Here is a 26,598-nt window from a genome sequence, read left to right on the forward strand (position 1 = left end):
GCTTTGCACACTCTTGGCTTTCTTAATCCGCTTCATGAGGCCTGGAATACATTTCAATTAACAGTGCCTTATTTGTGGAATTTCTGTCCTTAATGCTTTTAAGTCAAACAGTTGTGTTGTGACAATGTAGGGGTGGTATACATAAGATAGCCCTATTTGGTAAAATACCAAGTCCATATTACGGCAAGAAAAGCTCATAAGCAAAGAGAAACAACAGCCCATTACTTTAAGACATGAACGTCAGTCAATACAGAACATTTTCAAGAACTTAAAAGTTTCTTCAAGTGCAGTCTCAAAAACCATCAATCGCTATGATGAGACTGGCTCTCATGAGGACCGCCACATGAAAGAAAGACCCAGAATTACCTCTGCTGCAGAAGATATGTTCATTAGAGTTACAAATTGCAGCCCAAATAAATGCTTCACAGAGTTCAAGTAACAGACACATCTCAACATCAACTGTTCAGAGGAGACTGAGTGAATCAGGCCTTCATGGTTGAATTGCTGCAAAGAAACCACTACTAAAGGACACAGATAAGAAGAAGAGACTTGCTTAGGCCAAAAAACACGAGCAATGGACGTTAGATCGGTGGAAATATGTGCTTTGGTCCAAATTTGACATTTTTGGTTCCAACCGCTGTGTCTTTGTGAGACGCAGAGTAGGTGAACAGATTATCTCCTCGTGTAGTTCCCACCGTGAAGTATGGAGGATAAGGAGTGATGGTGTGCAGGTTCTTTGCTGGTGACACTGTGATTTATTTAGAAATCACAGTGCACATTTACCCAGCATAGCTACCACAGCATTCTGCAGTGATACGCCATCCCATCTGGTTTGCGCTTAGTGGGACTATCATCTGTTTTTCAACAGGACAAAGACCCAACACACCTCCAGGAAGTGTAAGTGCTATTTGTGTGAGGAAAGACAGAGACGAGAGGCAAGTACAGGGAGTGAACATTCTTTATAAATAACGGACAAAACAAGGACAGCGTCTGGACAAGGGGAACAAAATGACATTAATGCAAACACGGGGAAGAAACATAGTGCAGGCAATCAATAAGGTAATTGAGCCGGCTGAGGCATCCCCGGTGCCTTGGCAGTGGCACCCGGACCTGACGTCACCAACAAAAAACACTCCCTGATGCTTCCAATATTTGGTGTCTATTCTGTGAGAACAGACGCTAGGAGACAAGAAGCAAGTACAGGGAGTGAATATTTTACAAATAATAGACATGAAACAAAACAAGGACAGCTTCTGGACAAGGGGAACAAAATGACAATGCAGACACCGGGTTGAAACTGAGGAAGTGACAGATATCGGGGAGGCAATTAATAAGGTACTAGAGTCCAGGTGAGTCCCATGAAGTGCTAATGCGCGTAACGATGGTGACAGGTGTGCATAATGATGGGCCGCCTGTCATCCTCGAGCGCCAGAGAGGGGAGTGGGAGCAGGTGTGACAATTTGACCAAGGAGAGTGATGGAATGCTGCATTAGATGACCTGGCCTCCACAACCACCCAACCTCAACCCAATTCAGATTTGGGATTAGTTGGACTGCAGAGTGAAGGAAAAGCATCCAACAAGTGCTCGGCATATGTGGAAACTCCTCCAAGACTGTTGGGAAAGCATTCCAGGTAAAGCTGGTTGAGAGAATGCCAAGAGTGTGCAAAGCTGTCAAAGGCAAAGGCTGGCTACTTTGAAGAATCTAAAATATATTTTGATTAACACTTTCTTTTGGTTACAACATGATTCCATGTGTGTTAATCCATAGTTTGTCTTCACTATTATTCTACAATGTAGAAAATAGTAAAAATAAAGAAAAACCCTTGAATGAGTAGGTGTGTCCAAACTTGCTACTGTGCATAAGGAGATAAGCCAAAGGCTGTATCATACAACCGTCTCGGGGTACACTGTACAAACTACAGTCTCTCTCACTTTCTCTCTCTGGTTCATGTAGCCACACTTTAACTGTCCTCTTGGTGTGAATGATTTCACAGGATATTAGCTTTATGTCTTTAACATTTAATCACAGCTTATTACATAGTAATGGCATACTCTCTGTCCAAAAGGGCACCCTATTACTTTTTGCAGTGCACCACTTTTGAGTACTTAATCTCAGTTAACCCCGAACTAAAGTGTCACGTCATTGGTCAGACGCTCAATTTGATGTTCTGGGTCCATACGTATTAAGAGAAGAGACGCTAGAAAGAGGAGTGGAACCCTCTCTCTTTGCATGTTACGAACATCCCCTCTCATTCCAAGGACATGATGTTGGAAACGCTGGATCTACGTTCCAAATGGCACCCTATTCCATACGTAGTGCACTACTTTTTAGCCAGGGCCCAAGGGAGCCCTAAAGTTTCTGTTGACAGCCAATCATTGATACACAGTGTACAAAACATTAAGAACACCGGTTTGTGTCAAGAACTGCAACGCTGTTGGGATTTTCACGCTCGGCAGTTTCCCGTGTGTATCAAGAATGGTCCACCACCCAAAGGACATCCAGACAACTTGACACAACTGTGGGAACGCTTTCAGCACCTTGTAGAGTCCATGCTCCTACGAATTGAGGCTGTTCTGAGAGCAAAAGGGGGTGCAACTCAATATTAGCAAGGTGTTCCTAATGTTTTGTACACTGTAAATGGCTGCAGCTGCTACGTCATGGGGAGCCACATCTGTGGGGATTTTGTGTTTCTTGGTTGTAATTTCATTACTTAGAATATTGATCTTCAGTCATCCTATTATGTATACATTAGTATTGTAAATAGGAATATATACATCTACATATTTTAGCTGTTCTTGTCTAATAATGTTCTTTATGATTTCATGTTGTGTGTGGACCCCAGGAAGAGTAGCTGCTGCTTTTGCAACAGCTAATGGGGATCCTAATAAAATACCCCCCCCCCCCCCCCCCCACCCCCCCACCAACATCGTAGATCAGAAAAATAAAAGCCTGCACAGGTTATTTCTGCTCCAAAGTGGTTTCATTACCTGCATAGCAACCATGTTCAATCATTTTCTCGCACGAGGGAATTCATATCCTGTGGTTGTTCAAAGCATAGAAATAGAATCTCTCTAGGTCTGTGGTTGAAACGGTTAGCTTCCAACCTATAGCTTCATAGGAGTACACTGGCCGTAGTGTTGTAGGAGACAAGCAATAACCCACATACAACACTGCTCTGTCCATGTCTTCATTCACTGCAACCATCTGGTGTGTGGCAATAATACATTTATATATTTCATTAAAACTGTAACTCACGATACATGATTAAAAAACAACTATTTATTACTATCACACAACAGCATTCGATGGACTCGTACTCACTACTGCACCCGACAGCCGGTTGCTTACAACAGCAACTGTACTCCCCTCCATAAGTATTTGGACAGCGAAGCAAAACATTTACTTCAGCATTTTGGCTTTTAGATCAAATTATTCACATCATGAGACAGTACAGGATGTCAGCACGAGGGTATTTTCATACATATGTTTTAATGTTTAGAAATGATGTTTAATGTTTAGTCCCCCCATTTGAAGAAGTCGTTAGTATTTGGACACATTCACGTAGCGTAAAGTAATCAAAAGTTGAGCATTTGGTTCCATATCCCTTGACCCTATCCTTGTTGGATGCATTTGCAGTTTGTTTTTGGATGTGTTTCACATTATATTTTGCCCAATAGGAAATGAACGATGACTGGAGTAAATATCTTTCTATGGGAGCAGATGTTTCTGAACACTACCAAATCAATCCTGATAGCTACACCAAAACATGCTAACCTCTCACTTGTTACCAACAACAGGGGAGGTTAGTATTTATTGGAGGGGGGTGGATCTTTGTGCCTCTAACCTTCACTCATCATCATTCACGATTTATTCATGATTACTGATAATCATGGTAGCATCCACATTAATGTAGAGGTGTTCTGAAACCTTCTGTTCTTACTTACAATAGACGCTTGTAGGGTCACAAGCTTGATGTAGCCATTGAGTGCAAGGAATACGGGACCAAATACTCAACTTTCAATAACTTTAATAGACTAAGTGAATTTGTCCAAATACTTCTTCAAATGGGTGGAATAGATACATAGTCCCTTCATTTCTAAACGGTAAAACAGATGTGTATGAAAATACCCTCAAGTTAAAGGTGACATCCTGTACTCTCGCCGCATAAGAAACATGGGATCTAAATGGAAAGATGTTATTGTCACGCCCTGACCTTAGTATTCTGTGTTTTCTTTATTATTTTGGTTAGGTCAGGATGTGACAAGGGGTGGTTTGTCCTGTCTAGGGGTTTTTGTATGTCTATGGTTAGTTGCCTGTGTCTGCACTCGTTTATATATAGCTTCACGTTCCTTTTGTTGTTTTGTAAAGTTTGTTTAGTGTTCTTCGTTTCATTAAAAAGAAGAATGTATTCACATCCCGCTACGACCTGGGGTCTCCTCCATTCAACCAACGTGACAGTTATCCTCACTGTCCAAAGACATATTTAAAAGGATTGTTTAAAATAAATGAACAGGGGGAAAAAAAAGGAATTGAACGAAAACTCCCTGGTCAATTCTGTCGGCCACCTAGTGGGTGGGTTTTCTGGGGTTGAATTCAATTTATTGTGGGAGCCCCACCCGCATATCTTGTTGCGCAACTTCATATGGCAAATCTGAATATCGACTACTTAGAAGTGCGTAGGAAAGGTGTACATTTCCTAAGTCCGACTCTGGCCCTATGAGAAAAGGCTTGAGTGTGTAGTAAAACATGGTCATTGGTGGTGATTGTGAATGATCTACTGTAATGCGATCTGATTGAATGGGGTTTTGTACTATGGAGTGTTGTATGACAGTTAAAATACTCACATATTCCTTCTTAAGTACCGGCAATAGAAGATGTACCTGTTTGAGGTCTCGTTACCAAAACAAAATACATTAAAATGTTCTTCAGCATAGCAACGTTATTAGGCCAGTACAGGGCACCCTGCTTTTAGGTCCCAACGTCCTCTCCTCTTTCTTCTCTTCTCACAGGGTAAAGGCAAGACGGATGTAATAAACAGATGGAGGGAGAGAGGGATGAGAGAGACCTGTTTCTACTCGTCCTCCTCTGTGCTGGAGCTGGGCGGTAGGAGGACACACTCCTGTCTTCGGCTCTTGGACGCCCTCCTCTTCCTCCTCCCTGGCATCTTCAGCCTCCTGTGGATCACATCTAAGACACACAACACGCACCCCTTATCAGAACAACTGCAAAAGAGGCTTAACAGTAATGATAAGGCTCAGTTGTAAAAGTCAGGGTCCTATAAACTCTGATCCTTTTTTGGCAGATTTTCTTTATAAACATTTTTCTTTTAGGTTTCCGTTTTTTTCCGTTATCAGGTTTTCGCTCTCAAAATGAACACTTATTTAATAGTAAAACAACAAAATCATATGTTCCAAGTCCACAACCATGCTTGAACTACATCTGGAGACCACTTTTTAGGTCTGGTATAAATCTAAGAAATGTTGACCGTTGTTTGGTTAGCGATGTTTCTGTAGCACTCACGTAAATGCAGAGTTTGCAAAAGGTCCTCTGGTCAATTTCCCCCAAAATGTTACTTTTTTTTTTTAGGAACTCTGTCAGGGTCTCAACTTACTGTTAAAATAGTAGAATAACACAAGGTGCAATTTCTACATTTTGTTGTGCATCAGCAGTTTTCCTCAGTCACTGATAGTCAGTCAATTAGCTCATGTCAGCTATTTTTTTTTTTAGATTGCTAAGTTAGTTTAGCGGGCAGCTATCTAAACTTGTTATCATGTTCGAATTACAGGCTGGGGGGCCCCCATTGATTTTGTTAGTCAGTCTCACACAGATATCATATTCAAAACTGCAAACATTTCTCTTCACCCTATGGCAAAACGGGTAGAATTGCAGGAAATTAGCTACACCCCATGGCAAAATGATTTACTCGAAATTAACTCTAAAACTATCTCCGCTGTCAAGAGGGGCGCCATTAAAATGTTTTGCTCACAATGTGGTTGGGGAGGGGGGGGGTATAGATGTGGGTATGCAGACCCGGGAGCAACTGCAGCCCCTCATGATGAGTTCAGATTGTTTTGTGGCCACCACCCCCATCGAAGTTGTCCATCCCTGGTGTAGACATATTGTATGTGCGCACCACACACACACACACACACACACACGGGGCATGGCTGTGCCATTTCAGAAAGGTATTTTATAGGGCCCGTAAGGAGTGTGTGTTGGGGACGGGGGGATGTGTGATCCCCAATGAACCCACCTGCCACCCTGTCGTAGTCCTGCTTGGAGTCATGCCAGTACATGCTGGGCGTTGTGCGCCAGTGGCGGTAGAGGCGCGTGTGCAGCACGGACAGCACCAGCAGCACCAGGAGGAAGCCCAACGCCGCCGCCGCCCACACCGCCTCGTCTGTCCGCGGAGTGGGCAGCATCCTGTCACCGGGTCCAGCCACAGCGGCCCCTAGCGGAGCTATGGTCTCAGTGCACTCGCAGTGGCCCACCCTACCATCACAGTCTGCTCTCCTGTTCTGGCTGTTCGCCTGAGTGACAGCCAGCTGTTTGGGCTGACTCTGAGACAGAGGCTTTTTCCTCTTGGTTGGAGAGTCCACGGGCTGTGTCTCTCCCTCGTGTCTGCTGCTCTTCTCCTCTCTCTCCTGGATGTCTCCCATTTTCCCGCTCTGCCTCTTGTCCTCTGCTTCGTTCTGGTTCACCCAGTCTGTTTCTCTCACTTTGCCTCTGGGATCTTTTTCATTAGTGTCATTTTCTCTGCGGTGAGGTTGAGTCACTTTGAGTTCTCGGTCCGTGCCTCCCTGTGTAGCCCTCACTGTGGCTTGGCCCTGTGCTTCAGGTTGGAGTGTGGTTCCATGTTTCTGGACTCTGTTTGGCTCGGTTCTGTCCAGGGTGGTCCGTCTCTCTTTCTCCTTCCCCTCCTTCCTGAGTGCAGCTCGGCTCTTGCGGACCCTCCCTCTCCCCCAGTCTGTCACCTCCAACCATCCATCCAGAAGAGAGAGGGTCTCCTCACAGCACTGCCTCAGAGACTGGTTAGGATCAACAAAAAGGCACACCCAGTAAATCATACAAACAGTAAACATTTCTATGAGAGCTTCAAGACGACCTGGTTGCGGGGAATTGCAGTAGCTTCGCCAAATACCACAAATGTCAGAGTACAGATTATTTTATGTATATTGGTTCTTTAAATTTGGATAAGAGTGCTGAAAATGTAATGACTTTAAGGTTATTTGTTGATGTGAAAATCTAAATGCACAGATCTGATGGTAGTGTCATTAGATTTGGGGTGGAATAGGGTCCCCAGAAATTCTGACCCCAAAAATGTGGTCCCCACTGAAAAAGTTTGAATACCACTGCTATATGCTGTCTTTTAAACTTTCAGACATGCAGTGCCCTCTCCTCTCTCTGTCTTCTGGCTCACCTTTTGCTTTGGGTATGCGTGTTTGTGATCTGCAGGATGGGTCAACAGCAAGTTATACTGTCTGCTTTGATCCACGACGCCACGGTTCCCGTGTGCCGCTGTCGACTGCAGCCAATCACAGACCTCCGAATTGGTCACATGGGACAGCTCCAGCGTGCGACCCCAGGACACCAGCGCTAACGGCTTCAACAGGATAGAGATTCAGTCACCACAGAGTCATGTTCAGTAGGAACCAAAAGGAAGACAACGGGTAAGTGCTATCTCTATTTATCCAATAAGAAACACTTGTTTTCTCCTTTGTTTTGTAACTGTGTGCCCTAATGAACACAACCCTCATTTCAATGACAGGCCACTCTGAAGATGTGTTCCCCATTGATAGAGGGAACATTCTGGTGTCTTGTTTCACCGTCGTGACTTTGTCTATGCATCTGTTGGGGTATCAATTGAACGCTCTGCTGTCATAGTAGACATATTTTGTGAGGAGGTGTCCGTTTTCAGTGTAATCTAAAATCTGGGATATCAGCCATTTCACAAACTAGTACAGTAGATGGAAAATCACTTCTACTGATATCTAAGTCTAAGTAAAGGCAATGTTTCCTTTGATACTGTCTTTATTGTGTGTGTGACTCACTCACTCTGTGTTTGCTGAGGTCAGGGTGTGGCGTTATGATGTAGTCAGACAGACAGCAGTGGCCCAGGGCAGACAGCAGGTCACGCTGACGAACAGGAGCACACGGATGGTACAGCAACACTGTTGCTCCATGCTGCAAGCACACACACACACACACACACACACACACACACACACACACACACACACACACATCAACAGTAGAGACCGATTAGAGTTGGACAATCTGTTGTGGTAATACTGGACTAATGAAAACATATTGGCTATCTAATATGTGAGGTTGTGTGAGGTTGTGTGTGTGTGGTGTCAGGGTTTTAGTGGTTACCTGCAGGTTGTTGAGCCAGCGCTGAGGGGGGCAGTACAGGTACTCTCCACTCTCTGCTCCTACAGTCCGGTGAGCACCACTACACAAACCACCCACATAAAGACAGTTTAGTAACAGGCACGCAACACAGGAATTGACATTAAGCTCTCAGAGGCACTTGCCCATCAGGCAGGTCAGGAGCAGTTTTTATTCATGGTTTTGGTCACTTGCCCAGAAAATGTATTTGGCTGTTTACATACAGATTACATTGTCACATTAAAGAGTTATTGCAAAGTAATATACATGAATATTTGCATGAGAAATGGAGTGCACATTTAACGGCCTGTCATATTTAACTGGATTTGACACAGGTTCCCAGGTGTGTATGTATTGTGTGTTCTTGGTGATGTAACACTCCCTGTGTGTGTGTGTGTGTGTGTGTGTGTGTGTGTGTGTGTGTGTCCGCCCGCAGCATCTTACCTGTTGGGGATAGTGTGATTGTATGTGATGGGTGTGTCCATGCAGACGTGCTCGATCCGCTGAGGTCAGACAGGAAAAGAGGGCAGACTTATGTATCAGCGCCAGGCGTGATTTCTCATTCTATATTTCAGAGAGGCATGTTTAGTTCTAGATCATACATTTCTACGTGAACGTTCTGCAACGCTGTGCCCTGCTGAACGGGGCTCAGGATTAGGCAACGTTTGCATCCTATCCTTCCAGACAGAAACACTGAGGTATGTTGTCTTGTTGACAATTTTGTTTGAATTTGTATTGAATTAAATTGAACAGGTCATGCGTCCTCTCTAGCAGAAAAATAAATAAAATAAAATGCTCTTTTATTGTATATTTGTGTAAAGAATCAGTCGGCTCCAGACTTATCAGTAATAGCTACAATGTGATCTAAGGGTTTGGAAAGAACGTGCTCATAAGGAAAGATAAAGGCTAGCTCATTGTACTTTCTGTTTGACAAGTTGAGTGATTTACCTGTGGGGGATACTTTGTGTCAATGCTAGCAATCTTCTGCAAACAGAGGGGAGAGACCTGGTTTACACTGTGTTTCAGCAATGGATTTGCTTGGGAAAATGCACACAACAAATGCACAATATTACGCCACGTGAACACGATAAATAAGTTACATAATCGTCAATGCTCGAGCTTGTGTTAAGTGAACATGTAATTCGTGCTTACAGTAGTTTACTACCAGTCTTTATGTATGTTATGTGGAACAGCGGATCAATGGGTCAAGTGGTTAGCTCAATAGTTACCTGGGTAGTGGACTCTGGCCAGGAAATCACAGGACAGCTCCACACAACTGACGGGGACAGGTCTCTCCCCAGCAAGAGCTGCCAGTCACAGAAACACCATCATACAGATACAAAACGGTCACAGTTTACTTGCTGTTTTGAACGGTAACATACAATCGACGGCACATATATTCGCCATGTCATTGCATTGATGTGATGGCTATGGTTTTTCTTCACGGTCGTTATGCAGATTGTCTAGCTGTTCAAATTGAAGCAGGCAATACAAAGTCAAGTGAAGTGACATGCGACAACTTTTACTTCACTACATTCCTAAAGAAAATGTATGTACTTTTTACTCCATACATTTTCCCTGACACACAAAAGTACTCGTTACATTTCGAATGCTTAGCTGGACAGGAAATTGGTCCAATTCACACACTTATCAAGAGAACATCCCTGGTCATCCCTACAGCCTCTGATATGGAAGACTCACTAAACATACATGCTTCGTTTGTAAACACACATGCTTCGTTTGTAAATTAGTTCGGAGTTTTTGGGAGTAATAAAAAAAACAAGAAAATGGTTCAATCTGGTTACTGGGTGACTTTCACTTTTACCTGAGTCATTTTCTATTAGGGTATCTTTACTTTTACTCATATATGACAATTGGGTACTTTTTTCCACCACTGCATATGGCCGTATAAAATAGTCCATAATGATTCATATTGTACCTTGCCATTGTCACAAGCTTTCCACATCGGCCTAGCAGCACGGGACAGAACCAAGCACAGCCACAGTCCGGACAGCAGTGTCGACACCGGTGGAGACATTCTTCTTCACACAATGGACAGAGCGCGAATCACGGCGATAGTTTCGTTTGAAGTAATCTCTTAAAATAAATACAGCATTTTTTCAAAACAACCATTGGTCAACATTTGGATCATCCCATTCTTGTAGCTCCCACGTCGAGAACCATCGGTGCGAACTACTGCAAAAGCCCTCTCTGCTGGCACTGAGCGCAAACATCCAGTGCAAGGCGAGGCATTGATGCTGTTACAGCAAAGGGCTATCCGACAAAAATACAGTATTCGAAGCTCTCTTTTTTCTTTACCATACGGTTAACGTTAGAACTGGCTACGGCAAAGCAAATGGGACAGAAAATGTAGGTTATTTTTTCATGGCTCCTACTAATTTCTTCCACACGGTGGCGCCAAATTATCACTTAACCACCTGAACGCTGGAAACCGAGGACAGGCGCGCTTCAGCACTCTGCGGTCCGGTTCTGTGAGTTTATGTGGCCTACAACTTCGCATCTGAGTCGTTGTTGCTCATAGATGTTTCCACTTCACAATAACAGCACTTACAGTTGACTGGGCAGCTCTAGCAGGGAAGAAATTTGATGAACTGACTTGTTGGAAAGGTGGTATCCTATGACAGTGCAACGCTGAACATTTTATTTTAAATGGTGTTAGCATCATTTTTTATTCCTGTTCATTTTGGAGTAACAAGTTCGAGGCGCTGCGTGCTAATGGTTAGTTCGACTGTCTGTCATTAAATGAAGGAGTTTCAGATTGATTCTAGTGAGCGATTGGATAGCATGCACTGCAGACTTCGGATAATTTGATTACTGCCAGCGTTGATTAGACTGCTCCAGGCAGTGGTCTCGTGTGGTCATGATTGAAATCCAAACCCAACCCTCATGTAAATCGTCACGACCTCAGTTACACAGATCTCACAAAACTCACTGAAAGGATCCTACTTACACTTTTTTTTTCTTCAATTTTGGCACTGGAAGGAATGTTTCTGACTACTATCAATGCCACATAGGCTGTTTTCAATCAGAAGTAGATTTTTGCCTTCAGTTGTTGCTCTTTAAAGTAATACATACAAAGTCGCTTTTGAATATCAGTTGGGTTATTCCTCACGAAATCAGAACAAAAATATACCATGATTTTTTTTTTTTTTTTTTCTTGACATTTAATCCATAGAATGGCCATTTGGAGGAAGGATTGTTGACATATATTAGACATTTGTATCTAAAATAAAAGAAAGAAAAGTTATCTTGCAGATGAAGCAGGCTATGGTGTGAAATAGGCTTTTAGAAGTGCTGTCTATGTTTTAATACTTATCGTTAATGCCGTCTATGGTGTACTTTGGTCTGCTTATCAATGCACAAGCACCTTTTCTCCCACTCCTATCGACAAAATAATTTGATTTAGTAATACAAAGGTTTTACTGTGCATGAAGTTTCAAATGCATTCTGTCATTACTAAATGTGTAATATGATAGGTATTTTAACAATTCCATTTTTTAACACGTACAAAGGCTAATGAAAGGGATGATGGCACAATCTTTGCGGGAGGGAGGCAATCTGTTTTCATTGGTCCTCAACTCACATCTCAGACACTTCATTCAGGATCAATTGACTTAGTCCTGAGTTAGCCTGCCCCAGAGCAGGTTAGTTCTAAAGGGTTATTTTCCATAGAAATTTACCAGGCTAAAAGGTGAACCACTTTAGCGGTACCGGTTATCCCAAGTTGAACTCAGAGTTGACCAAAGTTAGTTCGCTAACTCCTCAAACCAGTAGTAGGGCCAAGCTTCTTGCCATCCAGGACCTACAGTTGAAGTCGGAAGTTTAATCAAATAAAATGTATTTATATAGCCCTTCGTACATCAGCTGATGTCTCAAAGTGATGTACAGAAACCCAGCCTAAAACCCCAAACAGCAAGCAATGCAGGTGTAGAAGCACGGTGGCTAGGAAAAACTCCCTAGAAAGGCAAAAACCTAGGAAGAAACCTAGAGAGGAACCAGTCCTCTTCTGGCTGTGCCGGATGGAGATTATAACAGAACATGGCCAAGATGTTCCAATGTTCATAAATGACCAGTATGGTCAAATAATAATAGTCACAGGCAGAAAAGTTGAAACTGGAGCAGCAGCACAGCCAGGTGGATTGGGGACAGCAAGGAGTCATCATGCCAGGTAGTCCTGAGGCATGGTCCTAGGGCTCAGGTCCTCAGAGAGAGAGAGAAAGAGAGAAATAGAGAATTAGAGAGAGCATACTTAAATTCACACAGGACACCAGATAAGACAGGACACAGGACACCGGATAAGACAGGAGAAGTACTCCAGATATAACAAACTGACCCTAGCCCCCCGACACAAACTACTGCAGCATAAATACTGGAGGCTGAGACAGGAGGGGTCAGGAGACACTGTGGCCCCATCCGATGATACCCCCGGATTGGGCCAAACAGGAAGGATATAACCCCACCCACTTTGCCAAAGCACAACCCCCACACCATTAGAGGGATATCTTCAACCACCAACTTACCATCCTGAGACAAGGCCGAGTATAGCCCACAAAGATCTCCGCCACGGCACAACCCAAGGGGGGGCGCCAACCCAGACAGGAAGATCACATCAGTGACTCAACCCACTCAAGTGATGCACCCCTCCTAGGGACGTCATGAAAGAGCACCAGTAAGCCAGTGACTCAGCCCCTGTAATAGGGTTAGAGGCAGAGAATCCCAGTGGAAAGAGCCAGGCAGAGACAGCAAGGGTGGTTTGTTGCTCCAGAGCCTTTCCTTTCACCTTCACACTCCTGGGCCAGACTACACTCAATCTAATGACCCACTGAAGAGATGAGTCTTCAGTAAAGACTTAAAGGTTGAGACCGAGTTTTTCGTCTCTCACAAGTTAATTGGGTATTAGTAATTTAAAAACCATGTAGCCTACTAGCCAAGTGTTGTGAAGGGTAGACTACACAAATTGAATAATATGTTTTGACATTTAAATAAAGACGGGATGGTGACTTTCTGAACTGTTAGAGTTAAACCAATGGTTTAAAGTAATATAGAATAATAATGGCATTTGAGTTGTGATTGGATTATATTGACCAAAATATCAGGTGTTGGAATTTCCCTGTAACATTCACCAGAAACAACAATTTCACAGCTACAATAGGCTATTTCTTTAAATAAATGCCCCCAGACCCCCCATTGACCCCGACCCCAAGTTCCGCCCTTGGTTGGCCAGCATAATCCTTTCAATTCTAACCAACCAATGTCCATAATTTGCCCTGTGGCTGTAGTTGAGAGATCAATTCCAGCACTCCAAGATCTCAAAATGTATTCAGTGCAACACTGTGTCATAATGCACCCTTACTTTGCGCAAGGCGCACTAACCATACTGCCATGTGTGATGTTAAGACAAATATTTGTTTATAGGAAATACACTTTTACATTTTTTTACCTCCATGTACTGTGAGAAGAGATAATATGTTTGGGCAAACTTAGAAAAACACATCATATAGATCAGATCAGCAATATAGTGTATTTTGTAAGATATTAGGCTAATATTCAACATGAAATGTGAAAGGTCAGACCATTACTGTGAAACCGGATTTACCTGTTCTGCACAGGCCAGCGCATTCACACAACCCTGTACCCACACCTTGGCCAATGGCCAGAATAAAGGACTTCCTATCAGTGTAACTCAGTCATATCATCCATTCACAGCCAACTGCAAGGTTTAACTGGAGCAGCCGTTGAGTTGAATGGAGTTCAACCGACCCAGAGGTATGGTGATCTACGCACTTTTAGTGACTTTTGCACGCCTTTGGTGACTTTAGCGCACCTTTGGTGACTTTAGCGCACCTTTGGTGACTTTAGCGCACATGCCTTTATAGATGACCGGCATACTGTATGTTTAAAGCTTGATGTGGTCTAAAAATGTAATGGGTCTCGTTCTTTAAGTATGTTCCCCGGTAAAAGTAACAATCATTTGTCTTTATCACCAACTGTATATTCCACCCCATTCTACTTTAGGCGTAATTGGAAAATGTAGATATATGACATTTGAAGCGGTGAGCTGTAGTTTAAAGGTATACAATTATTAGTATTTCTTTGCAGTCATGCAGGGGCGTGGTCCAAAAACATCTGAAATCAAAGAAATCATGCAATTCTCCACTGTTGTTGTCAGTCAACATGCAAAATTAATTGATCTGCTACTTCTTCTACTTAGAACAGACAATTCATAGATGTAGTCAATTTGGTTTGTGCATTATGGCTACAAATGTACTCTGAGGCGAATGCATCATTATACATGGGATGGAGTACAGTGTGAGAAATAAGGAAAGGCATCAGATAATGTTTTATCCATAATATTAAAACACTTTTATGCCGTTCATACATGATCAGTACCTATGCATTTTTGATACTCTGGTTATTGTTTTTTGTATTGTATGTAATGTTGTTCTCACCGCAAAAGCCTCAGTGTGTAGGTGATTTGTACAATAGGATAGGTGATTTGTACAAGGCTAAGACGACTGAAAGTATAGTACAACCCGTACAATACAATACAATAAACATATTGATTTGTGATTGGAACATATAACTGTGTAGTAATCTATGCTGGTTTGTGTAGCTCCAGGGGGAGGGCCTGGAGATGGAGAGGGAGGACAAGTTGTCCTGAGCACGCTGGATGAACTCCAGCCTGGGAGGAGTGAACGGAAGCTTGAAGAGCATGGAGGGCTGGAAGGGCTGTCTTCAACCGACACCACTAACGCAGCCAAGACGGACCCCAGAGCCCCTGCAGGACGATCTAGAAAGGTATGTAACGGAGGGTCAGCTTCAGTGGAAGGACTGCGGAGACATTGAAAGTAGGCCAAAAATGTTGTGATGGGGGGGGGGAATGTAGTGCACGTTTATATTGAGGGTATAGTCAAAGACTTCCCAAGAAAAGTAACGATAGGTCAAATAGTAACCAGATAATAACCCTGTACTGAAATAAATGCCTGTGCATGTCTGCACTATGAAAACAATAATACATTTACCATCTAATTTTACTCCGTCAAATCCATCTGTCAAGTTGTAACAATTACAGTCTCTCTCTCCTTCAGGTTGACTTGTACTCATTCCACAGCTCCCCATCTTCAGACAGCGAGGAGGAGGACAAAGGCAAGAAGGAAAAGAAAAAGAAGAAGCTGAAGAAGAGGAAGAAGAAGGTGAGTCGCCTAAGCGCTTCCAATGAGAACATCCTCTACTTGGAATGCACTGCTCACTGGAGGCTCGCAAATGTGGTAAAAGAGACCCGGACATAAATGCAGTGTCATGTCAGTGTGCAGTTTCAGAACTGTGCGCTCTACACTAGTCGTTTAAGGTGTAGTCACTCCACAGTTGAGGGCTGATCTCCAAAACAGGTGTATTTTGCAATGGTGTGGTTCTCAAATGGGTCAGCAGGGCTTACTACAGTCAGGAATAACGATGCGAAAAGTGACGGTAAGGAGAGGGGAGTGGCATTAAGATATTTCAGAGTACTGTGGATCACAAGCCTTAAGAACCCCTGTTACGTATTCCTGTGCCGGCCTCCAATCATTTATACAACGTGACAGTTATCTAGGAATATTGGTCTTTAATAGTGGGGCATTCTGTAAGACCCTTTTAAAATGCAATAGAGAAGCACATTCATTACATTCACTCATGAAAGGTAAAGTATGAAACAACCAAATAAGTGAGGTATCTACTGACATGTACTTTACTGGTGTCAATTATGCAATAACCTTTTCTTCTTGTACACAGGATTCCAGTTCATCCTCTTCCTCCTCCTGCTCCTCTGACAGCAGCTCTTCAGACAGTGAAGTAAGCTGCGCAAATCTCTTAACATTTGACCTAATGTTCATCATCATTATATCAGATCTGAACTTGATTGAGCGTGTCTTGTGCATTGGAACCAATACATGAACAGTCACAAAAAAGTGAACCCTGCCCATCTGGCACTCCAGGCTAAAGCTGTTTGGAATGAGTCAATGAACAAACAGAGAGAGAGAGAGAGGACCTTTTGGTTGGATTGGGCCATGTGTTTAGTTTTAGACAAATATCTTGGTCATGCAAAGCCAAAAGGAGACTTGAATCCCCCAAGGAAACAATTAAAGTGAAAGGAAGCCCAATTGGTTTATGGAGTGTGTCTTGGCAACGCTGGTATCTACCCTGAAACCAATCCATTGTTGTTTTAATCCTGGGAATACTCTTGCCAAGCGTATCCAAATTAGGTCCCTTGCCATGACACACAGCTTTATAAAGTGGACATAGTATTGTCTTACTATGTCACATTGGGCTGGGCAGTTTTTATTTGATAAAAAGTGACTACTGTAATTGCTGATGTGAGCTTTATTTAGTCTTACTCTTCTCACTTTTAGATGTGCAATCATTTAGATTTATCTTTCACTCAGAAAAAAACATGCCATCACATTTTTTGGGGAAATTAGGCTCTGAAAATAAATGCAGCAGGTTTATTTGAATATATAATCAGTTTGAAGTAACGTTTGTTAAGATTTGCTGTGATTATCGATAGCCAGCGTTGTATGCTGGTCTGGAACAACAGCACTATGTTCTGTCAGCGTTAGTAAGCAGGAGACTCAGGTTTGCATGCTTGAGATATGTGGGGTTGAAAGACTAGCTGAAAGTCTAAATGGCACAATGAAACCCGTGTGGTAGGCATGACGTGACCTTCAGGACCCAGATCTAAGATAGGCATAGGAAACACACCCAGTCATAACCTGTTGAGCTGGTGCCTGCAAGATCAGGAAGTGAAGAGGTGGTAGGGACTTGCTTTCTATCTGGAATATGCACCGATATGATCCGTGAAAACACTCTGCAATAGCAGCAAACAAACACATATGCATAAGGTGGATGTACACACAGTACCACTGAAAAGTTTGGACACACCTACTCATTCAAGGGTTTTTCTTTAGTGGTACTATTTTCTACATTGTAGAATAATAGTGAAGACGTCAAAACTGTGAAATAACACATATTGAATCATGTAGTAACCAAAAAAGTGTTAAACAAATCAACATGTATTTTATATTTGAGATTCTTCAAAGTAGCCACCCTTTGCCTTGATAACAGCGTTGCACACTTTTGGCATTCTCTCAACTAGCTTCATGAGGTAGTCACCTGGAATGCATTTAAATTAACAGGTGTGCCTTGTTAAAAGTTAATTTGTGGAATAATAGTGGCTACTTTGAAGAATCTCAAATGTAAAATATATTTTGATTTGTTTAACACTTTTTTGGTTACTACATGATTCCATTTGTGTTATTTCACAGTTTTGATGTCTTCGCTTTTGTTCTACAAGAAAATAGTAAAAAAAAAAAAGAAAAACCCTCTTGAATAAGTCTATGTGTCCTAACTTTTGACTGGTACTGTATATGTGAATTGTGTGTGGGTGTGCGGGTGTATGTGTGCGTGCGTAAAGGTCATTTTATTAGTCATGAATAATCAAACAAGGATGGATACACCTCACAGGTGGAATAGAATGACTTATACACACACACACAGAACCCATCCTTGTAGATGCTGAGTCATCGTGCTTGTTTATTTCTGTTAAATGTCATAGACTAAATCTCTGTTTACTACCCATGTGTCTAAAAGTATCAAAGCACAAGGCGAGACCCAGATGCAGACACAGGAGGCAGATGGTTGGAGTCTTACAATGTTCATTAATCCAAAGGGCAAAAGATCCAAACCAGATCAGAGTCCAGGAGGTACAGAGTGGCAGACAGGCTCGTGGTCAATGCAGGCAGAATAGTCAGGCAGGCGGGTATTAAGTCCAGAAAACAGGCAAGGGTCAAAAACCGTGAGGACTAGAAAAAGGAGAATGCAAAAAGCAGGAGAACGGGAAAAACGCTGGTTGACTTGGAAACATACAACACGAACTGGCACAGAGAGACAGTAAACACAGGGATAAATACACAGGGGGAAATCAGCGACACCTGGAGGGGATGGAGACAATCACAAGGACAGGTGAAACAGAGCAGAGCGTGACAAAAAGTACAGAGATCTAAAATGTACTTTCGTCCTACCTGTCAGTGTATGTTTTGTTCTGCTATGTTAACATTAGATTAACAAGTCAAACTCGCAGTGAGACTAACCTCTGCCTGACCTTCTGTAGGATGACAATAAGAAGAAGAGGAGGAAGAAGAAGACAAAGAAAGAAGGTTCTGGGGATATTATAGTACATGATGCAGCCTCCATATCTGAGCCTGGTGAGTGACAGCTTTGTTTTCTGTGTTCGGGCGTGTGTACTGAAGGCTACGAACTGTTCTAAATGACGTACTGTGTTTAAACACAAATGACCCCGCCTTGTAACCAAATATTACACCTACTGTACCTGCCTACTGCTCAAGTGACACATTCACCTCAATTCACATTATATGTATAGATACCATGTTAACGGCACCATTTTTTAAATAATAAAGCAATAAGGGGAGGAATGTGGGTATATGAGGCGAGGGCGGGGTGGGTGGATAGGTGTGTAATCTCAGTCCAAAGGGCATGTATTGAGTCAAACATTTGATTGTAATTTTGTTGACTTTGCACCACATCACAGATTTTATCCCTAGAGGGGTTGGCCCTATTTGTTTTAAGATCAAGTTGCAAGAATGAAATCGATTTATCTGACCATGTGCACTGTTTATGTTCAATCAATCATCTCTATACAGAAACACCACCTTAAAAAACACACAGAACAACGATAATCTTATAAATATTATATTGTCGTTCACTAAAACATATTGACTGTTTTTGTTGTCGTCGCAGGGCCTGAAGGCGTCACTGATCTAAACGACGAGGAAACAAAGAAGAAAGAGGATGTGAGTGGGTTTTCATCAAATATATTATGTCATTTCGTATCATCACCATGGCCAATTTCCTTTTCCAGAAGTTACAAGCCAGAGTGTGCACAGTAACAAGAAGCAACATGAATACTCTACATCGCAGAGGAAGTCAGCGTTTACTTCAATGTTACCGTGGCAGGATTTAGAACATGCATTTTTGTCCCTTCCTCTTAGAACTCATGCTTGGACAGTGAAGAGGACAAGAAGAAGAAGAAGAAGAAGAAGAAGAAGGTATGTATTGTAGCTCCCCTGTATACATACAGGTGGTAATGTGTGAAATGTCTCATGAAAGAGCTCATTTTCTATGTTCCTGTTTTCTGTCTCTCAGGATTCCAGCTCCTCTTCTTCATCTTCCAGCTCATCCTCCTCCTCAGACAGTGAGGAGGAGGAGAAGAAAAAGAAGAATAAGAAGAAGAAGAAGAAGAAGAAGAAGAAGAAGAAGGTTTGATTCAACATGAGATCAGATAAACGTGTGGTGCCCATTTTGTCGACACAGCACACAAACGATTTGTTTGAATTCTTTTTCAGGATTCCAGCTCCTCATCTTCATCCTCTGATAGCTCTTCATCCTCCTCATCCTCGGACAGCGACAAGAAGAAGAGAAAGAAGCGGAAGAAGAAGAAAAAGAAGAAGAAGCAAAAGAAAAAGGTAAGAACATTTCTCATTACACCAACGTGGCTGAACAATGTCAGAGTGTTATAAACAGGATACCTCTCCCAAATCAACAAATCTGACTGAAACCTTACAATATGACCTGACAGTATTGTGAAACATTTACCTGACGTCCTGACTCATGGACATTTCTCTTCCAGGACTCTAGACATTCTTCTGACAGCGAGGCAGACAAAAAAAAGGTAATAAACAGTACCAGATTAGGAGTTCTAGCGTGTTGGTACCATGTCAAAAACATTGAAAGATGTTTTCAAACTGAGTCTGAAGCTATTTCTGCTTTGCGATCACTGTAGTGTACAACTTGAATTCATTTTTTTTTCAATAATAAAACCGCCTTATTTTGACATGTTATTCCCCCTACATAATTAACAGTTCAATTGCTATCCACACCTCATTTGTTTGCAGACTACACAGAAGTTAGTGCAATATGAACAGCAAGCTCTTAAACAGCGGGCCAGCACTATTACTAAACCAGACACTCCAGCAAGAACAATTATTTTCCTCAATGCATTAGCTTTTGGGGAGGCCTAACTTGGCCTACTTGCATGCGCTTGCCCAGAAAACCCTGCAAGAACATACTGTAGTCACATGTGTTCTGTTCTGTTTGGGAGCAGGGAGAAGAGGCAGACGGACAGGGCAAGGATGAGTACAGCTGTGCTGCTGGCGTTTCAACAGCTGGTATGTCATTTCTTCTTTTAAAATGTCACAACGTGTTTTCACAACGTTGTTCTGCATGCAAAGCCATTCTCGTTCTGGATGCTTTCTTTGGAAACATGGCCATTGTAAACACAGCATCACATCAGGTCTTCATGTTCATTTATATAAGGTCATTAAACATGTCCACAGTAGACAACAAGAAATGGTGACCCAAAATATGCATATCTGCAGGTGAGGAGGGTGCTGGACTGGAGGGTACCCTGGGACAGAAATTGGGCAAAGGGGGAAAAAAGAAAGATGAGAAGAAGAAAGACAAGAAGAAGAAGAAAGACAAGAGAACGGACAAGGTGAGGTCATCGAGGCGTATAACAACAGGCCCTTCGAGAGTTTTAACCTTGAAACTTAAGCGGTACCGAGTCCACTTACCCACTCCGTGGGAAGAGCCGGTGTTCCTAATGTTTCGTACAGTCTGTGTATATTTATTTAGCATATTTATTTAGCTTTTCCTTGCCTGCTGTATCTCTGGCTCTGCAATAGTCACGTTGTTAACGTATATAATCCCATGTATAGAGTCCCATGGTGTATACGAATCCCACGGTTATTACCTTCTAACAGTATTAAGCGTGTGTTTGTTAGACTTACAGTTTTGAATTCACAATCTATCGAATGACGGTCGTTCACAAAAATGTGTCGCTTAGAAAGTGTCAGCAGAGGGCGTCAGAGATGAACAGGTTAAAGTTACAAAGGAATTCAACCTCTCACGCTTTTTCTCAGGGCTCTGCGTCTGAGAGTGATGACGATGACAAGGTAAAACGCAAACAGATCTACAAACGGACACTTCTCTCCTCACTTTGAATTGAAACTCTCTCTGTATCCCCCAAATGACTTTCTCTGTCGTAATACCCTCTCCCCAATCACAGTGCAAGAAAGACAAAGCAAAGGAGGGTGGTGCATCAGCTGAATGGATTTGTAAGTAACATTTTTTTTTAAATGGTCTCAGAAGAGATATGGAGATTATGAAGTGGAAATCTTGAGGGTGATAGTCTTCTTTCCCGCGACGAAAGGTGGCAGAGATTTTCCTGAAGGAATGGAAGCTGGAAACCTGAGTGATGACGAGAGAGAAGGAGGCAAGGAGAAAGAGAAGAAGAAGAAGTTGAAGAAGAAGAAGGTACTCATCTCAGTTCCCATTGGCTCCCTGTGCTATAGTACAGACAACCTTTCCCACAAGTGTTATTTGAGCTGTGTTATTCTGCCATCGGACTTGAGCTCCTCTCCAAAAGTGTAATGTATTGAGCTCATGTAATGCATTATGTAATACAGCTACAATACCCTAATGAGTGTTTTTTTTTTCAATTGAAGGACTTTGGCTGTTCATCATCCTCTTCATCATCTTCATCCTCGGAAAGCTCTTCCTCTTCGGACAGCGAGGATGACAAAACGAAGAAGAAGAAGAAGAAGAAGAAGAAGAAAGCTGAGGTTGGTGGTTCCAAACTATCAGCCACATTGTATTCTATGGTATTGTTGGATGGTGCAATGCTCCACACTGTCCCCATATGACTGTCATATTGGACACCGTTTTTGCCACAGGATTCCAGTTCTTCATCCTCCTCCTCCTCGTCTTCATCCTGCTCTTCATCCTCTTCTGATAGTGAGGAGGAAAATAAGAAGAAGAAGAAGAAGAAGAAGGTGAGAAAGCGACGTGTTGTGTGATTTAACATAAAAAGGTGAGAAAGCGACGTGTTGTGTGATTTAACATAAAAAGAAGGTGAGAAAGCGACGTGTTGTGTGATTTAACATAAAAAGAAGCACATTGTTTTTGTTGACTCACTGTTGACTCATTTCTGTATCACATTAAAACTGTGTAAAACCGTACTAAAACCTATCTATAGCCCAATGACAGACCCTGGAAAGTTGTTAAATACTTCATAGTGACCTTTTTTTGGTTGTTGTCCCTCAGGAGTCTAGTTCTTCATCCTCTGAAAGCTTCTCCTCCTCTGACAGCGATGATGACAAAAAGAAAAAGAAGAAGAAGATGAAGAAGAAGAAAAAGGTAAGTGTAACAATTTAGCAATGAAATGTTGCATGTCCATATTGCTCTAGTTACTCCATTGGCTATTGCATCCCCTTTGGCTCCATCTCCTCAGCATTACAGCACAGAAGCAAAGGCAGACATGTCACAAAGCATCTTCTTCTTTGGGAAAATACAGGATAGATGTCTGATTAAAGTTTGTCTGTTTCAGGATTCCAGCTCTGATGATTCAGATAGCGAGAAAGACAGGAAGAAGAAGAAGAAGAAGAAGAAGAAGAAGAAGAAGAAGAAGAAGACAAAGGTGAGTGCCGATGCACACAGATATTATTTGGAGAAACCCAGTGGGCAGGGTTATGATTAGAAGCCCACTGGTGAGTGAATGAATTCCACTCTTCATTTTTCTTTGACAGGGTTCCTGCTCATCAGACAGCGAAGGCGATAAGAAGAAGAAGAAGAAGAAGAAGAAGGTATTCTATTGTTTGTCTTGGGGGAAGGGTCTTTTCAATTTTGAAAGATATTTGAGATGTCAAATTAAACTTTTATTGTGTGTCCAGGGCGATTCTGACAGCGAGGAAGACAAGAAGAAAAAGAAGAAGAAGGACAAGAAGAAAAAGAAGAAGAAGGATGAGGTGCGTTTTCAATTGTCCTGTTTTGGGGAGGGTCCATTTTTTAAAAGAACAGTTCATTTGAGATATCTAATGACTCCTGAGTGACCAGAATATGTATCTTGTGTGTCCAGGACTCTGACAGCGAGGAAGACAAGAAAAAGAAGAAGAAGAAGGAGGACAAGAAGAAAAAGAAGAAGAAGGATAAGGTGTGTCTCAACTGTCCTGTATTTGGGAGGGTCCATTTGAGTTCATTTGAGTTAATTTGAGATATCTAGTCATATCTGAATGACCAGCATATTTCTATTTGTGTCCAGGACTCTGACAGCGAGGAAGACAAGAAGAAAAAGAAGAAAAAGAAGAAGAAGGTACCTTTTTTAATTGACTGTCTTAGAGAGTGATCCTCAAACTAACGACAGTAACAATCAGAATGTGACTGTGGATCGCTTCTCCTGAGTACCCAGGATTCTGGTTCTGACAGCGAGGAAGATAAGAAGAAGAAAGGCAAGAAGAAGGATAAGAAGAAGGGCAAGAAGAAGGATAAGAAGAAGAAGAAGAAAGACAAGAAGAAGAAAAAGGTAAGTAACACAAATCTATTTGGGAGTTATTTATGAGCCCCTTTATGAGTTATGAGCCCAATGCACATAGTGGAGGCTAATAACATAGGATAGTATTTCATCCCCATTTACTGTATTTATGTGTGTCTAGGATGACTCCTCATCTGGAAGTGATGATGATAAGAAAAAGAAGAAGAAGAAGAAGAAGGAGGAGAAGAAGAAGAAGAAGAAAGAAAAGGTAAGTCTCCATAAAGGTAAATGTTATTTGGAGATGCACAACAGTGAGGTGAACACTTGAATCTGATGGACCACGTCCTCTGTTTGCCCTGTAGGGTTCCTCTTCTGGAAGTGATGATGATGAGAAGAAAAATAAGAAAGACAAGAAGGTAAATGTTATTTGGAGATGCATATGATACTGTTTGGAACACTGTCTTTCCTCCGGAAGTGAGAAAGACAAGAAGAAGATACAAATAAGGGAGACAAATTCCTGGTAGAGTTTTGTTATGTACACAAACATGTGATACCAAAATAGCTTATTGACTCATACTCCTTAAATTTACATTGGTATTTTTTGGGGTCACAGGACTCCTGTTCCGATGTTGAGGGAGAATCTAAGAAAAAAACAAAGAAAGATGACAACAAGAAAGAGGTAGGTACAAGGTAGTGAATATTGGAATTGTATGCAAAGAGAAAGCCAAACTCTCAAGGTTTTCCCTGGGGTAGTCCAATTCTCTCCTCAATGTCTCAGCTCTAAAGCAGGTATGTAGGACAGTTTTGAAGTAAAAGCCACTCATAGGTACGTGTCTGTGAGAATAGTTTCATTTAAACATATCAGTTCCATTCTAATAATTTCTCATTTATTCACTTTTAGGATGGACCTGAGAATGAAAAGTGTGGAGAGATGAAAAAGGAGGGGAAATATGTAGGTGGCTTGGTGATGGGAGGAGGGTGCATGGATAGCAAACCATCTGACGAGGGATCAGCTATTCGCCCGAAACCCACCCTGAAGTTGGAGTCTTGGGGGCCGTCGGCAGACGCCAGACCCAACACTCGCTATGAGTCCCTTTATAGCCCCTCGCACTCTCTCAGTCCCAGGGAGAGCAGTCCCTCCCGCCCGCCACTCAGTCCCTTGGAGGCTCTGATGCGGAACCCAACCTGGACCAGCGACCGTGACCCAATGACCGGGAGAGGACCAGCCAGCAGCAGAACCACACTGCTCAAATCCAGTGATCTGCTCAGGGGTCCTAAGCCTTATCAGCCTTAATTAACATGGAGATTGGAAAAGATAGGCCAAGATGATTCATGCTCATTACAATCAGGCTGAAACATGATCAAAAAGGAATTCTGTCAGAAATAAATAAATAATTTCAATAGGTACATTTTTGTGAATCTATTTTCCAACTGAAGCTGGTCAACTATTGCAAATAATACACTTTTATCTCTTTGGGAACCTCACACGTGAGTGACATGCAATTTGTTTATCTAAAGTAAAGTGGGAAGTTTGAACATAATTGACGTGTATGTGTCTGTGTGTCTGTGTACACATTCAGGAATTTCCAGCAGTATTCATGCAGGCTTAGCTGATCAGATGCACTATACTATGAATGTAGTTTGAGGAGTTAGTGAGGTAACTTTGGTCAACTCTGAGTTCAGTTTGGGATAACCGGTACAATGAAAGTGGCTCACCTTTAAGCCAATTTGGTAAATCTGCTTCAGGGCACAGGCTAACTCAGGGCTAACTACAATTATCTTGAATGAAGTGTCTGATGTGTGAGTTGAGGACCAATGAAATCAGATTATCTCCCTCTCGCAAATATTATATAATATCATCATCCAATTCATTTGAGGAAGAAAACTGCTTCAAATATGAATTAAATGTGTTTTTGTGTGTTAAAAAGTTCCACATTTAGTAATGACAAATGCATTTGATACTTCACGCAGGGTAAAACATTTGTATGACAATACAATTATTTTATTTTTTAAGAGTGGGAAAAAAGGTGCTGTGCATATCAAAGGCGTCATTAACGATAAGTAATAAAATAAAGATGACACTTCAACAAGCCTATTTCACACCATAACCTGCTGAAATTGCAAGATAACTTTTCTTTCATTTTGGTTTCGCCACAAATGAAAATATGGCACATGGATTGATGTTTCAGTATTGTCTCAATTAAGAGTTTGGCTTTCGACTAGCCACATGCGACATGAACACAGTGTTGTCAAAAGTCGCTAAATAGCATCATCATAGCATCATCACCTAATTTGCATAATTGGCCATGTGCATGTAATTGTTATGGACGCTTTAGGAGAGAGGAATAACGTCGCGGGAGAGACAAAAAGTGAGTAAAAAACACCCTAAATATGTTTAGAACTACAAATGAGCAAGCTGCAGAGAGTGGCACACACAGCGAATAAGAACCAGATATTTAAGGCCATACTCCTCCTCCTCCATACTCCTGGACCCCATTGTTAATCGCCTTCATAACAGAGGCATTGTCAGTCCCTATCCCCAGGAGTTTCTCTTTTTTTAAGACAACACTTGTCGAGGAAAGCCAAAACAGCACGGGCTGTAGATTTGGCATCTTCTCCCTCCAACTCAACAAGCCCCAGAAATGTTGATACAATTGTCTGCTTGGTGTCACTAAAGTACCTTATCACAACCCCCAGGTACTTAGAAACACTTACATCCGTGGACTCATCGAGAAGGAGGCTGAAACGCTGGTCACCCACGTCTGCGACCAACATTTTCAGAAAGTATGGTGCTAGAACACCATTACTCATTTCTGTGCACTTTGTCCT

At 42.1% G+C, this 26,598-nt stretch overlaps 2 protein-coding genes across 6 annotated transcripts; one reads left to right on the forward strand and one right to left on the reverse strand.

Annotated features, from left to right (window-relative positions):
* Positions 1–940: 940 nt before the first annotated feature.
* On the reverse strand, positions 941–14,090 carry LOC110507070 (tumor protein p53-inducible protein 13). Of its 2 annotated transcripts, none has more exons than XM_036964782.2 (9): positions 10,333–14,090; positions 9,623–9,700; positions 9,342–9,377; positions 8,838–8,896; positions 8,379–8,457; positions 8,058–8,186; positions 7,423–7,605; positions 6,256–7,030; positions 941–5,189 (listed from the first exon to the last, which is right to left on the reverse strand). In XM_036964782.2, exons 1-9 carry the CDS (start codon positions 10,429–10,431, stop codon positions 5,074–5,076), a joined length of 1,554 nt encoding a protein of 517 aa, XP_036820677.2. In that variant the 5' UTR covers positions 10,432–14,090; the 3' UTR covers positions 941–5,073. The 2 variants fall into 2 exon arrangements, with proteins under 2 accessions (XP_036820677.2, XP_036820678.2); XM_036964783.2 differs by having other exon boundaries at positions 9,342–9,430; positions 10,333–10,765.
* LOC110507542 (uncharacterized) lies at positions 8,840–25,310 on the forward strand. Of its 4 annotated transcripts, XM_090224476.1 has the most exons (29): positions 8,840–9,091; positions 14,121–14,180; positions 15,028–15,212; positions 15,503–15,607; positions 16,182–16,241; positions 18,556–18,649; positions 19,203–19,255; positions 19,454–19,510; positions 19,608–19,721; positions 19,808–19,927; positions 20,092–20,133; positions 20,563–20,629; positions 20,840–20,955; positions 21,383–21,415; positions 21,529–21,577; positions 21,673–21,776; positions 21,968–22,084; positions 22,196–22,294; positions 22,566–22,658; positions 22,849–22,938; positions 23,048–23,104; positions 23,192–23,266; positions 23,377–23,451; positions 23,560–23,610; positions 23,707–23,820; positions 23,951–24,037; positions 24,132–24,185; positions 24,383–24,448; positions 24,671–25,310. In XM_090224476.1, the coding sequence occupies exons 2-29, from the start codon at positions 14,159–14,161 to the stop codon at positions 25,061–25,063; spliced, it is 2,592 nt and encodes an 863-aa protein (XP_090080602.1). In that variant the 5' UTR covers positions 8,840–9,091; positions 14,121–14,158; the 3' UTR covers positions 25,064–25,310. The 4 variants fall into 4 exon arrangements, with proteins under 4 accessions (XP_090080602.1, XP_090080604.1, XP_090080603.1 ...); XM_090224478.1 differs by lacking the exon at positions 8,840–9,091 and having other exon boundaries at positions 14,035–14,180; positions 22,569–22,658; XM_090224477.1 differs by lacking the exon at positions 8,840–9,091 and having other exon boundaries at positions 14,035–14,180; positions 20,566–20,629.
* Positions 25,311–26,598: the final 1,288 nt, after the last annotated feature.

Source organism: Oncorhynchus mykiss, chromosome 27 (assembly GCF_057628025.1).
Source record: "Oncorhynchus mykiss isolate SJ-2025 chromosome 27, ASM5762802v1, whole genome shotgun sequence".
Taxonomy (NCBI): domain Eukaryota; kingdom Metazoa; phylum Chordata; class Actinopteri; order Salmoniformes; family Salmonidae; genus Oncorhynchus; species Oncorhynchus mykiss.

Excerpts from the sequence above, each read along its gene's own strand:
- LOC110507070 (XM_036964782.2), bottom strand. The coding sequence starts at position 10,431 with ATGTCTCCACCGGTGTCGACACTGCTGTCCGGACTGTGGCTGTGCTTG. Across the intron at positions 9,378-9,622 it reads GGCCAGAGTCCACTACCCAG|AAGATTGCTAGCATTGACAC; the intron begins GTAACTATTGAG and ends CTCTGTTTGCAG. Across the intron at positions 5,190-6,255 it reads GGACTACGACAGGGTGGCAG|ATGTGATCCACAGGAGGCTG; the intron begins GTGGGTTCATTG and ends TGTGTGTCTTAG.
- LOC110507542 (XM_090224476.1), top strand. The coding sequence starts at position 14,159 with ATGGAGTTCAACCGACCCAGAG. Across the intron at positions 16,242-18,555 it reads GCAGCTCTTCAGACAGTGAA|GATGACAATAAGAAGAAGAG; the intron begins GTAAGCTGCGCA and ends GACCTTCTGTAG. Across the intron at positions 21,777-21,967 it reads AGAAGTTGAAGAAGAAGAAG|GACTTTGGCTGTTCATCATC; the intron begins GTACTCATCTCA and ends TTTCAATTGAAG.